The sequence below is a fragment of the Dermacentor variabilis genome, chromosome 6 (genome assembly GCF_050947875.1).
Source record: "Dermacentor variabilis isolate Ectoservices chromosome 6, ASM5094787v1, whole genome shotgun sequence".
Taxonomy (NCBI): Eukaryota; Metazoa; Arthropoda; class Arachnida; order Ixodida; family Ixodidae; genus Dermacentor; species Dermacentor variabilis.
The window spans coordinates 34985967-35000299 of NC_134573.1; the positions used below are offsets into that span (position 1 = coordinate 34985967).

The following is a 14333-nucleotide window of genomic DNA, read 5'->3' on the forward strand; positions in this document are numbered from 1 at the left end:
GTTGCCCGATCTGTGTCAAAGAGGAGTACTTCGTCCCAGACCTTAAATTCTTTAATCCGCGCCCTCCTATTGTAAACTTCAGCATATTTGCTCTGGCACTCGGTGCTGGTCAACTCAGCTACACTCGCGGTTAGTTCTGGTTGCTCCCACAGCTGCTGCAAATACTGGTAAGGTTTCTCTTTCAGAGTTGAGGGCACCGCAATCTCCCCCGTCCTAGTTTGCTGCAATATTGATAGGGGCCCATTTGGGTTTCTACCGTACAATAGCCTGAACGGCGTCACCCCAGTGGTATCGTGCGGCACCTCGCGATAAGCCCACAGAACAAATGGGATGAGCTTATCCCAGTTTCTTTGGTCCCGTTCCATTACATTATACAACATATTTTTGAGGACTCTGTTCCATCTATCAACCACTCCATTGCTCTCAGGGTGTTCGGCAGTGGAGAACCTGGGTGAACAACCCAGTTTTTCTAACATTAACTGTGTCAGTTGAGCTTTAAAGTTCGTACCTTGGTCTGAACAGATCGTATCTGGTACTCCAGTACGACTGAAAATTTCCAGTAAAGCCTCGCATGTGGCCCTCGCTGTCAGGGATCGGAGCGGCACTACCTCAGGCCATCTCGTGCAAAGATCGACAAGACACAAAGCATATTTGCGGCCTCTCGCAGATGGCACCTCAATAGGCCCAATGACGTCCACATTGATCACCTGAAATGGATGCTCCGGTAGCGTAAGTGGCGTGATGGGGACTTTATGGCTCTGACGGCCATTTGAACGCGTTTGACACTGGTGGCACGTCTGACAATGCCCAGCGATTCCCTTCTCCATTCCTTGCCAGAAGAAACTGTACTTCATCCGGAGCTTTGTCTTTTTCGACCCTAAGTGTCCACCCCACAATGACTCATGCGCAAGCTGCAATACCTCATTGCGCTTTTCTTCTGGTAGGACCAGTTGTCTGACCTTGACTCCCGCTAAGGAATCCCAATGGTACAAAAGTCCGTCTGACACGAACATGCCAGCTTTACCGTTTCTCGCATCATCCCAGGCCTTTTTCAGGCTTCCATAGGCAAGCTGAGCAGCTCGAAATTCCTCCCGCTGACTGGGCACCCCAGTGACATCTTGTATCGAGCTATTTTCTTGCAATACAGGGATTTTGTCTGTCGTTTCTTCGCAACTTAGACCGCAGTCTGGCTCAGTGTTATCGACTATTTCGACTGATCGGACTCCCACGGAGTTGGCGACCCGCGGAATATTTTCGCGTCGAAACTCGTCTTTTTCCTGCGCCTGTAGTAGTTCCCAATCTTCCTTTGACAACAGGCAGTCAACACCCTTTGCAAGTTCATCTGTAACCGCGCACACCAGATCGGTCCTCTGCGGTTGTATCACAGCTCCCGGGCAATGCATGCCTACGGGCAGCGTAGCTAGGTTAGCTCGAATGGTGTTTCCGAATGCCGACTTGAGTCTTACTGTTCCCGATGGCTCCTGTAAAACGACGGGCAACATGCTTTTACGGACGACCGTTATCTCACTACCTGTGTCCAACACAGCTTCCGTTGCTATATCCCCGCACATGATAGGGATAAGGTCCAGCTTTGACCTCCCTGAGCTAGCATTTTGACCTAAGATTTCTACTCTAGCGCTAAGCACCCTTTCTTGCTCTGGTGCAGGTTCTTCACTTACAACAGCAACCTTCTGTACCCTTTGTTTTTGCACAGTCGGTGCCTTCCCCTGCTGTTCTTTATTTGAAGCTTTTGGGCAGTCTCTGGCTAGGTGTCCCTGTATATGACACACGTGGAATTTTAAATTTGTCCTCTGCGGGCTAGCTAGTTTTGCTTGCTGCATCAATGAGGCTGTTGAGGCTGGCTTAGTTGCTCGTCCTTTCCCTTTAGCTTGCTCGAAAGTCTCCAGCACTTTCGCCACCTCCACTGGCTTAAACCAGTCTTCGCCCTCCCGCAAAAGAACATATCCAAGGGCTTCTGAGCTTAGACTGGCTTTCATACGGTCAGCGACCATAAGCTCCGTCATAGCTTCTTTCGTGCTTGCATTGCGAGATTGAAGGTAATAGGCCAAATATGTTCTAGCGCGGGACGCGAACTGAGCCCAAGTTTCCTCCTTTCGTTTAGATGCCTTTTCATACCTCCTCAAGTATTCAGCTGGCGTGAGCTTAAGTTCATCTAATACCGCCTTCTTTACAGTCTCGTCATCTGTACATTCCTCATCATTGAGGCTACGCAACAGATAACGGACCCGCTCGGTCAGCGCAGGCATGATCAAATGTACACGGCTGTGTCCTGGTACTTGAAAAGATGAAAACAACTTTTCAACCTCATCAAACCATATCGGAACGTCAGTGTCACACGGCAACCGGTATGCCTTAAGCACTTGAGCACATTGTGATATTCCATCCGTGCTGGCACAGCGGAGATCGCTTCCTTCCGACACCGAAGGCGGCCTGCCCGACTGCTCAAGCTCCACTCTCCGTAGAGCAATGCGCTCGCACTCTAGCTGCAGGCGCACCTTTTCCAGCTCTAGCTCCAGGCGTCTCACCGCCATGGCCTCTGGATCTGTCGTGCTCGGAGCCTGCGCAGCGCCTTGCATCTCACTATCCATTTCAGTATCCGAAGTCTCAGACTCGGTCTCTCCGACGCGTTGCAGTTCCTGCCGTCTCTGACCCTCTCTTTATTCAGATGCAGTATCAATGTTTACGTTAGCCTCAATCGCGTTTGCCGTTCTGCGCGTGAACACCATTATCCTCACTGAACAACAGCCATGCCAAGCTAGACAAAACGCAAGGAATCCCGCTCAACCGTTGCTGCTGGGGGCGCCGCCTGACATCCTCGTCCAGTTGAATTGCAACCCTTGCGGAATTGGCTGGTGGCCCTCTGATGCCTTGCGCCTGGCTCGCTGCTCGTTGTGGGGCTTGCCGATCCTGTCGTGCTGCGCCAGTAAAGTTTCGTTCGTTCTCTGTTGTCCTCGCTTCTCCGTAGGAACTTGAAGCTTCTCGGACGATGATCGGCAGTAGTTGATCAAATGCAGACAGGAAGCGATGGAGATCAGATGTACAAGAAATATTTATAGTCAAACTTTTCTATATACATGGCAGGTAAAACAAATACATTACAAACTTGAACAATTCAGAAACAAAGTCTCACTTTTCGACTGTCTTTTTCGACTGTAAAACGAGCCCAGACTCGTTTTAACGTACATAGTACGGAGGCTGACTGATCTATCAGCAATTCTGATCTCAGCCAAATCTAACGTACATGGTACGGAGCCTCACTGATCTATCAGTAATCCTGATTTCAGCCAAGTCTGAGGGACAGTATGTCGTCCCGATTTTTATAGCCCAAATATACAAAGAAAACAAGGCGGTAGTGCCGTTGGCCCGTCCCACAAGTTCAGTTGCCAATCAGAGTCAACCGTTTGTTAAGCCACAACCCAAGGGGATGGGCTTACTCTTAACAGTAAACATGCTGGTAAACAAAGCTCTTTTCCTTCTTCCCTAAAACTCCTTTGCCCTCTCATTTCTACGTAGTAAGTGACAGCCTCAGAAAAGCACGCCAGGTTCGTACAAGTTATTTCTAGGCCGCCTCAAAGCCCGATGGCGTCCCTAAGCCGCAAACATCTCGGAAGTAGGGGCATCGACACCTCGTACTGCAGCTGCACTCAAGGTTTGTCCGCGTGGGAGACTGATGACTGTCCTTGTCCTTCAAGCTTATTGTCTACAGGACAATGTTCTCCGAGTGCGTGTTTACAAGGCGCCGCCGTCCGAATGCACTCCTCACGTGCACACCGCATCTCTACAGCGTACACTGTAAGCTGGCCTTCGACACCACACAGGCAATCGCACCCAACATCCAAGGCTGCCGATTGCCTTCCGGACGCGTAGAATAGATCCCCGCTCCGTATATGCGGCACGTGGTCAAGGTTGCTAATCCCTTCTTAACCTCGGCGGCGCCTCCAATTCGTCAGGTATTCGGGAGCGAGAACCACAATACCGCGTTCAGCGGTCCCCTTCAAGGCTAGTCTGTGTGGACTCGTGCGACCGTCGGCGGTTGCCAACACCGTGCGCACAATAGCGACTTCCCGGAATCGGCACTCGCCCTCCTGGCGCCTGCCGCGACGCGTCGCCCAACACCGCGCGGTCCTTGTGACCCCTCATAATACAGAAACGGTTGCCCCGCTGACATGGGGGGGGAAGTGAACCCCCTCTCTATGCACAAAGGACGTGGCCGATTCGCGACACTTAAGAGCACGAACAATCAGAGAGACCTTACACCACGTATAGGGAGTGCTTAACGCCTGCTTTACCTCCGCGGCGGGTCGGGCCCGGTATTGCACTATCTTCGGTATCAACCCACGTAATGGGGAGTGCTTAACGCCTGCTTCACCTCAACCGCGGGTCGGCTCCGGTATTGCACTAACTTCGGGAGCAACCCGCGTATATGGGGAGTACTTAACGCCTGCTTCATCTCCGCCGCGGATCGGCCCCGGTATTGCGCCAACTTCGGGATCAACCCACGTAATGGGGAGTGCTTAACGCCTGCTTCACCTCCACCGCGGGTGGGCCCGGTATTGCACTATCTTCGGGATCGACCCACGTAATGGGGAGTGTTCAACGCCTGCTTCACCTCCACCGCGGGCCGGCCCGGTATTGCCCTATCTTCGGCATCGGCCCACGTATATGGGGAGTACTTAACGCCTGCTTCATCTCCGCCGCGGATCGGCCCCGGTATTGCGCCAACTTCGGGATCAACCCACGTAATGGGGAGTGCTTAACGCCTGCTTCACCTCCACCGCGGGTCGGCCCGCTATTGCACACAACTTCGGGATCAACCCACGTAATGGGGAGTGCTTAACGCCTGCTTCACCTCCGCCGCGGGTTGGCCCGGTGTTACGCCAACTTCGGGATCAACCCACGTAATGGGGAGTGCTTAACGCCTGCTTCACCTCCGCCGCGGGTTGGCCCGGTGTTGCGCCAACTTCGGGATCAACCCACGTATGGGGAGTGCTTAACGGCTGCTTCACCTCCGCCGCGGGTTGGCCCGGTGTTGCGCCAACTTCGGGATCAACCCACGTATGGGGAGTGCTTAACGGCTGCTTCACCTGAACCGCGGGTCGGCCCGGTGTTGCGCCAACTTCGGGATCAACCCACGTATGGGGAGTGCTTAACGGCTGCTTCACCTGAACCGCGGGTCGGCCCGGTGTTGCGCCAACTTCGGGATCAACCCACGTATGGGGAGTGCTTAACGGCTGCTTCACCTGAACCGCGGGTCGGCCCGGTATTGTACAATTTTCGGGATCAACCCACGTATTGGAAGTGCTTAACGCCTGCTTCACCTCCGCCGCGGGTCGGCTCGGTATTGTAATTTCTTCGGGATCCGTCCACGTATGGGGAAAGCTTAACGCCTACGTCCCGTCCGCCGCGGTTCGACCGGGCATTGCACTATCTTCGGGATTTTTTCTACCGGTGGACACGATAGTGGCGAAAGTAGCCCTTAACAGCTTCGCTGTAGAAGTTACCATTTCCCTCGAAATGGAAAACCTGCATACGAATATTGCGTTATGTTTTCCAAGGAAGTAGGCATTAACAACACAGCGTGCCTGCTAAAAAACACCGATGATCGGAGTAAAGGTCATAGTGCTCACACATCCCGTCCTGACTATTTCACCTCACCTCATACTACCACAGCACGGTTTTTATTTGACCGCTGCTGGATCATAGAAGCACTATAGCAGGTAGACAGTGCAATGCCCTGCTCAACTAAAGCAAAGCATCCACCAAAGGCACTCGTGGGACATGGAACTATCTAACGACTCGATTTGTGGCCCCGTGAGTGAAAGGCCCACGGCCCACCTCGAAATGCGGCTGACGCGATCGAACCCGCGTAGCGGTTGGGCTATATATATATATAGCGCGGCAGCTAAAATTGTGTATTTATTTCGTTTTCTCCCTGCGAATCTCGATGGCGCGTGCTCGCATGGCGATCCCTTCTTGCCATCAACTATTAAAACGTGTGGGTGGCGCGGAAGGAGCCGGAGAGGCTAGAGAAAGGGAAAGTGAGTGACTATACCAGCCTCACTTCCCAGACGTCACTAAAGCAGACCACCGGATGCCTATTCACTCTGCCATTCTCTAAGCAAGCAGTAGCTGACGGCCGACGACAAGGACGAAACGGAGCAGCTATGCGGCAGCATTATGGAAAAAAGAGCAGCACGCGGCAGTGCGGATGTTATCTTGTAACCCTGGTGCAGTTCAATAAAGGCGTCAAAAAATAATCAGCACGCCACGCGCGATCCGATTGCATCGCACCTGTCACAGCTATCGTCATTTTACAGCTCTCGCGCAGAATGACACATGTCATCGCACTTCTGCGTGCGTTTAATGGTCCTTGCAAACGCTTTATCGATATAAAAAATTTTCCTATTGCTGGTTTATGCGCACTTCGAAGCCTGACTGTGGCAAGCATCATGCTGGATCATGCAGGGAAAGTATGTCGGCACACAGCGCATGTGCAGGCGTTGCTGAACGATACCTGAGGTGCTCGACGAATCTGTTAGCGGGGAGCAGCTGGAAGAAGGAGCAGAGGAAAGCGATCCTTTCGTAAATCTTTTCCAGAGGCATGCCGAGCAGCTGGCCGAAGAAGTACATGTTCTCGGCTATCGTGAAGTCCGAGTGCAGCGCCAACTCCTGCGAACACATGCGCACATCAGGACACAGACACGTTGACGCGGACCGACGACTAGAAAATTTCCGCCCCACCCCGACAGGCAGCGCTCCAGAGTTTCCTACAGAAATCACTAGAGGCAACTGTGGCGCTGCGATCATTTCGTTGTACTGTACCTATACCATGGGAAGGACGGGAATGATTTGGCTACTGCAAGGATTCGCCTGGCAGTCATGCTTGAGGCTTCACACCACAGTGTGGAGTTGTAGAGATTATCACGTTTTAACGCTCTGTAAATTTCGAAGAAAGCGTAGTATTGTACACAGAGCGAGACAATACACTTCTGCGCACATGCATAATCATCGCGAATGACTGTATTTAAAATCGCAAATTTCATTGAAAATGACGAATTTTCAAAGCCATAAAGCTGTGTGAAGCCAAAAGGATCAAGTTTAGGCAAATGCACGTACTAACGATCCTTCCCGGGTTTGTTGAACCGACATACCACCGGCCCTCGTAGACACTATCGCCGCATGTCCCTCTAGTAATTTTTGCAGAAATCTATATGTGCGTCACACCAGCAGAAATGTGCGGTGCACACTGCTCGCGCTGCACCAAGTATGCAATTAGTGGATTCTGCCTGAGCACCAGCTGTGGTGCAGTCACTTGGAGGACAGCAAAGAAGCTTGAGAAGGAGCTACGAAGGTAAGCGCATCGAGTGATGGAAGGAAAAATGCTAGGTTTAATTTAGGAGACGGGAAGACGGCGGTACCGGTTGAAGAGCAGGCGGCTATAGTTGACAATCTGATTGCGGCAGGAGCGAGAGGCGGAACTGCGCAGGTCGTGTGGACAGGTACGAAAATATGCGCCACGTGAAGAGACGGCAGAGGACGAATTGATGTGATGAGTAAATCTGAAATTTGACGGCAGATATCGTGATCGTCACACACTGGACATTGCACGTCCGGTGATTATTAGGATTTACGATTTCGTATCGCAGGGTAGTCTTCCCTGACAGTTTTCTTTCCCGTTGTGCTATCGCAACCAGGTTTCATTCTATAAGGCGTCGTCAGTGAAATAGCAAACCTGAAGCACCGAAGCTGACCATGGCGAGTGAATGGGGTTCCAAGGTTCCAACCAAGGGGCATCGCACTGTTCCTGATGACGTAAAATGGCCCAGATATACCACTGCTATCACGCTGGCCACTTGTACGTAGAATGTTTGCCAGTGAAATGAATGCATCCTTCTACTTGTCTATAGCAGAATGCTGCGAATTCAATGCTGCGAATCAGTTGCAGAATCACACTCCCCTCCCCCATTTTGTTAAGTAAAATACTTTATGGTGGTGTACGTTGAATTACACGCAAATGCTGCTCCCATACGCGCATGTATGCGCCATTGATACTAGCAATTAATACGCGTTCAGTACTTGTCATTATAGGCAGATCAATCATCGCGAATTCAGATAGTTTAATTAACTAAATTGTGAGGGTCTCGCGTGTCATCTATCAACACAGCCGCAAACAATCACCAGAGATCACAGCCACAGCCATCAAAGGCTCCATAAAACGGACTACTTGTTGTGCGGGATATCGATCGGACTTGGTTCCTCCGGAAGACTCTCGAGGACGCCGTAATCGAGGCGCGGAAGCGGCGCAGCTCCCGAGGACGAAGGATTTGCTGAATCGCTGCGTTTTCTGCGGCACCTTATGCACGCAGCAACGGTGACTGCGAAGCGAAGGTTGCTACACATCTGACAGCAACACAACTGTAACTGCCGAAAACAAGCACAACTACTCTAAACGTGTCAAAGACGATGCACATATGCGCACGTACCTGCGGCATGAATCCTACGCCCGGTCCGGGAACCAGCCCCTCGTGCAGCTGCTGTCCGAAGATGAGCACAGTGCCCGAGTCCGGCTTGGACAGGCCCACCAGGCACTTGAGCAGCGACGTCTTGCCGCAGCCGCTCGCGCCCAACAAGCCGTAGCTGCGATTGCGCGCAGAGCAGAGAGGGCGGTCGAAACGGCCGCGGCTATTGCAGTACACAGCCCCGTTAACCAAAGTAATGCTGCGAAAGGGTAGTTAACATCTGTTCATGGTAGAGTGTATAAGCGCGACTGGACGAGGACGAAAAAAGAAACAGATACACAGACAAGCGCTGTGTCTGCGTATCTGTTTCTTTCTTCGTCCTCGTCCAGTCGCGCTTATACACTCTACCATGGGTTCTAACCAACTAGCCCGCCAGCGTGTTTTAACGAAGTAACATCTGTTCGCACGTAAACGATTGGAATACCGCGAGAAGGTGCATAGCTGGACTAGTTGGTGGTATTGGTTGGTGGCATCCGTGGTATTAAAGGGCGAACAGACGCACACAGAAAACCGAGACACAGCGGGCTGCTAAAAATTGTTAATTTAAATAATGACTAAGGTCGTAGGCGATGCAGATATAAAGGTGAAGAAAGACATACATCACGTGCCATCAAGATATAGTAATTCATAGTGCGATAATGATACAGATGAACAGCTTAGGCACGCGCCACGGTTCCTAATTAATGATAGTCACAGTTTCTAATACTCACGGGTCTTAATGGTAGTGCTACGAGAGTCAGGGAGATTGCTGAAGCATTTCTTCATCAAGAAGAACCGTGACACGGGCGCAAGCTGTTCATCTATACATCGTTATCGATGCGCAATTGTGAAATGGTCCACTGAGCGAAGAAGCCGGCAGCGGGTGCACCAGCGAAACGGCGCCGAAATTCCAATTGGCTGCGACGCCGCGTCACGACCGCTTGCTCGTGACGCTGGCTCGCGCTTGCGCGCCTCGACGGAGCAGAGTGGGCGGAAAGGACCACATGCTGCCGCAAGAGTGACTGCGAAAAGGCGCTCTTTTCTGCAGGCCTTTAGGGAGCACGACTCCGTGCCTTGGCGAAGCTGCCGCGATAGCGCGTCAGGCGTTGCGTGAGAGCAGAGGGCAGCGGCGCAACGTCACGGCACCAGCGCCCCTCGACGGAGAAGGTGCTGCTTCTTCGGTCTTTCGTCGCGCAGGACGTAGGTGGCGTCCTTGCGGCGTCCTTGATTTCTCGGCAATATAGTCCAAGTGATACCAGTCTACAGCCAACATGCTATGTTAGTAACAGTAGAAAAAATATAACAGCATCAATTCAATAGCATAACTGGATAACATACCCCGCAGCAAAACTCTAAAAGATTACTCGCAGCGCTAAATTCGAAGGACCGCTCAGCGGCGTTTACTTGGACATAAATGCTTTCGTATTTACAACTCATACCAAACGCTTAGATGTCATCGGATTTCATATACTACGAATTAAAATCCATGTCATGTTTTTTTTTTCTTTTTTTCTGGTTCACATTCCTTGTTTGAATGAACAATTTTTTTGTAACAGCTCGTTGTGTCTCGGTTTTGCGTCTGTATCGCTCTGCGCTTGGAATGCCCTTGGGATACCCTTGAAAAGGCTGACAACGCCCTTGAATATTGCGCATACTGTGGAGCGCCCCTGAATGCCTATTGGGCGTTCTTTAAGAGTCCGGCGGCAAAGCATTTGTATGCTTGCGGAATACCCTGCAGATACGCGTTCAGGAAGCAAGAGCACTAAGCGGCGGCCTCGCGCGATATTTTTGAATCCTTGTTACTATATGTACGGGGTGATTATTTTTAAGGTTTGCGGAATCTTTAAAGATCGCCTGTGATGGATAGAATGATTCTTGTCCTTGAGCTGGATTATTCGGAGAGGCGGACACTGCTAGCACGACAAATCGAAACATATGTTCACCTATTTAACAAAAACTCGCTAATAACCTCCACATTAACTACTTAACGGCATATATTGCAGTTTACGAATTCTAGCCGGTCAGCTTGCAAGACCATGTATCCACTTGAAATGAATCTCCAGGGTGGCTCCAGTTTCGAGTATTTCCCAAAGTGTGGGACAAATACATGGGCATTCCGGTTACTATATTGCTTAAATGAATAAAAGAGTTTTCTTAAAAAGACTAAGTGTAAAGACGGTCCCTTTTTACGGCGTGCTTGATGGTGCATATCTCAACCTAACGTGATTCTAGAAAATCATTCCAAGAGAATAGGCCTTGCCAACTCACCGGCCACAATACGTAAACTGAAATGTGTTTCACCGTAAAGTAATTAAGTGAATTAGTGATTTTATTTTTTATTTTTTGAATATGTGTTTCGATTTCTCGTGCAAGCAATGTCCGTCTCTGAATAATCCAGCTCAAGGACTGACAATGTGCTATTTGCAGCAGGCAGTTCTTTTTTTTTTAAATTCCGGAAAACCTCAAGAGTATGCCCCCTGTTGCGTACTCCAGGGTAGCATACCGTACTGCTGCCGAGAAGTAACGGCGCCTGCCTAACGAAGCTCGACCGACATTACTTATTGGGTAGCGTGGCGTTGTCGGCGGGCTGCAGGCATCCGGTAGATCATGGCGACCAAGCAGGGGCGAGACGATTTGCTAGTGCGAAACTTGCACGGTTTATTCAAAGGTAGTTGAAAGAAAATAAGAAAAGCATGAAGTAAGAAGTCTCAAGTAAGAAGTATATCAAAGTACATTTCGGAGCCCTTTAAATAGCTCTCTACAAGTGTGGGCGGGATCTTGCTTCCATCGATGACACGTGACAGGCACGGAGAGAGGGCCCTTCCTCCTGCAATACCAAGCACGGGTAGGAGAGGTCGATCCTCTCATCGGCGAATCCGGGGAGAAGGTCGGGTGAATGACCCCTCCGGTGCACGTGGGCTCCGGTTCAGAGAAGGTCGGGTGAATGACCCCTCCGGTGCACGTGGGCTCCGGTTCAGAAAAGGTCGGGTGAATGACCCCTCCGGTGCACGTGGGCTCCGGTTCAGAAAAGGTCGGGTGAATGACCCCTCCGGTGCACGTGGGCTCCGGTTCAGAAAAGGTCGGGTAAATGACCCCTCCGGTGCACGTGGGCTCCGGTTCAGGCGGGGTAGGATGAATGACCTTTCCGCCACGTGGTGTCAGACGCCAACCCTAACACCCCGTATTAAAGAGCGACAATGGGAAATAGGCCTCCACCACGTGATAGGCAAGCGGTAATTTAAAGCTGCCGAGGGCGCAGTGAGCGGGTGGCAAGGGCCGACGTTTCTCACAAGAGCCACCACGAACCAAGCAGTTTGTGCCTTGAAAGGCCCGGCCACTGTGTAGTGCCTATTTCCCAAGAGTCAACGCGCGCATGTGCCGCAATGAATACTAGGGGCGGAGGTTGCCTTCCCAGAAATAGTCGCCTGACGTCACGCGCTTTCCTGGTCTTTTGCTCTCCTCCATGCGCATACGGCTATAAATTAAATTTATAAAGCACTAAAACAAGCTCGTTGCCATGGCAATGCTTGTAGATGTCATATATAAATACACCGTGGATCTGGCCAGTCAAGCTTGATCTATACTGCGAGAAACTTTCTCACAGCGTTCGCGGCTTCCGGCGTAACTAACACAGATATCTTACAATGCAATCAGCAATGCGCAGTCGCCAATGGCACACTCAAGCGCAGGACACCAATGGCTATGCCACACAAACGTGGACCACAGGCTCGTCACATTAGGCGCGGCTGCTGCTTTTAGTTTTGCCGTCATACCTGTCTCGTTACTTCGTATGTTGTAGGCACGAACATTCTTTTATTGCAACTAACGCGGAGTCGGCACTGTATGACAAGGCTGAAATAACACTGCGGAATTTTTTTCCCCTTTTGGTTCAGCCTAGCTCCAAACATCTCTGAGTGAACGTTGAGCACACGAAGAATTGTTATTGGCAGTTAGCGCTGTACAGACCCAGTGATTAACGGAACGCCACTGCATAGATGTGCAAAACACCAGATTCCTCGGAGTGGATAGGTACCGCATTCTACGTGTTCATGCGCAGCACGCATGCTGCTAAGACGTATAGAGAAATATGTCTGTCCTTTACAAAATGCGACGCACCTTTTTCATTACACTTTCACACGTGCTATGCTATCGGTGTCTGTAGCGGACTAACACATCGCATGCAGTCCATTCGAGTTTCGTACAACGGGTCCCTCGGTACGATCCTGCGCAAAGATATTGTTAAGAAAGCGAGAGTCGGCTAAATTTGTCTTTGCGCTCCTAAGCAAGCTTGCAGTCAAACAAAGCGTAAAACTGCGCATACTATACTTACACAAATACAATGTGCTGCCCAGTCTTTTCGCTTCATTATAGCAACGTATGTATACCCTCACAATCAGATCACTCCAGTCACTTTCCAACCAAACGAAGCTACACCGCTGGTAAAATAAAAGAAAATCGAAGCAGGAAATCAAAACACAGGAAGGCATGTAGAAACGAATGTGTGGCGCTCGAATTTGTCTCTCGTTTTCGTGTTCTTTAATTTGTTCTGAGCTGTTACATCTGGTGCAATTATGATTCAGAGTGGAGCGCCGTTGTTCCTGTAACACACACTTCCCGCGTCACTTAAAAAGTCTTCTCAATCAAAATGTTCAAGTGTATATGCGTGTATGGTTGTACGGGCACTCGCAGAGAAGAAATGTACGCTGTATACAAACGTTAGCTGCCTTCAAAATTACGAACGCTATTGACCGGAAGCCAAATTCACCATAACCCTATATTTATGTTCACTGCCGGATGAAGGCTTCTCCCTTCGATAACCCGCCGTGGTTGCTCAGTGGCTATGGTGTTGGGCTGCTGAGCACGAGTTCGCGGGATCGAATCCCGGCCACGGCGGCCGCATTTCGATGGGGGCGAAATGCGAAAACACCCGTGTACTTAGATTTAGGTGCACGTTAAAGAACCCCAGGTGGCCAAAATTTCCGGAGTCCTCCACTACGGCGTGCCTCATAATCAGAAAGTGGTTTTGGCACGTAAAACCCCACAAATTAAATTTTTTCCCCCTGCGATCTCCACTTACCCCCGTCTCGCGCAAGCCGATTCCAAGTTGTGGCCGCAAATTTCCTAGCTTCATCACACCGTGCACCCGATTCTCTGCCGTACATTCTCGACTGCGATTCCCTTCCCTTGGCACCCATTCTGTAGCACTGATGGTCCATCGGTCGTCTGCACTAAAGCTCCTTTTATCCAGTGACGCATAGTTTCGCGCGTGTCGGTATGACATGGCGAAGTTTGTAGCGCACGAAAAGACGAGGTCACAGAAAGACACACAGGCACTGTCAGCGCCTGCGTGTACCATGTCTCCATAGAATAAAGACTCTCTGTGTCCTCGACTTTTTCGTGCGCTATTATTTTCACTCTCTATACACGCACCAACACCAGTTTTGCTAAGTAGCGCCAACTTTTGATGTGCGCCACTGTTCCTTGATTTGTCGCTGTTCCGCTCCCGCAATTTCCGCTTCCGGTGTTTGCGTTTTCGGTCATTCCGTTTACGGCTTCCTCCGTGGTTTACGAGATTTCCAGTTCTTGAATTTTCGCTTGTTGCATGCTCGCACCCCTATCTTGAGGAGGTGAACGAGGGAGGAGCGCTGAGGAGGAGGGTATAGGTGGCGGTATTCAACCTGATCGGAGAAAACATGTATGGGAGAGGCTTTAGTCATCCCTACGTATTACATAGCCTGGCCAGCTCTTTATTTTTCTCTCATAACGTCAACTAGAATATCGGCTTTCGCCGTTTGCTCTCTGATCCACACTGCT

General features: G+C 50.6%; 2 protein-coding genes across 7 annotated transcripts in view; both read right to left on the reverse strand.

The window, feature by feature from the left end:
* Positions 1 to 14333, reverse strand: part of LOC142584723 (ABC transporter G family member 23-like) — a 269091-nt gene that overhangs the window by 221113 nt on the left and 33645 nt on the right. For all 6 annotated transcript variants that reach the window (XM_075694944.1, XM_075694945.1, XM_075694948.1 and 3 more), the window contains exons 4-5: positions 8505 to 8658; positions 6536 to 6690 (exon numbers count right to left, since the gene is read on the reverse strand). In XM_075694944.1, coding sequence (XP_075551059.1) covers positions 6536 to 6690; positions 8505 to 8658 — 309 coding nt within the window. The remainder of the gene's footprint in view (positions 1 to 6535; positions 6691 to 8504; positions 8659 to 14333) is intronic.
* LOC142584494 (uncharacterized) lies at positions 485 to 2609 on the reverse strand. Its single transcript, XM_075694618.1, has 2 exons — positions 1025 to 2609; positions 485 to 546 (listed from the first exon to the last, which is right to left on the reverse strand). Exons 1-2 carry the CDS (start codon positions 2607 to 2609, stop codon positions 485 to 487), a joined length of 1647 nt encoding a protein of 548 aa, XP_075550733.1.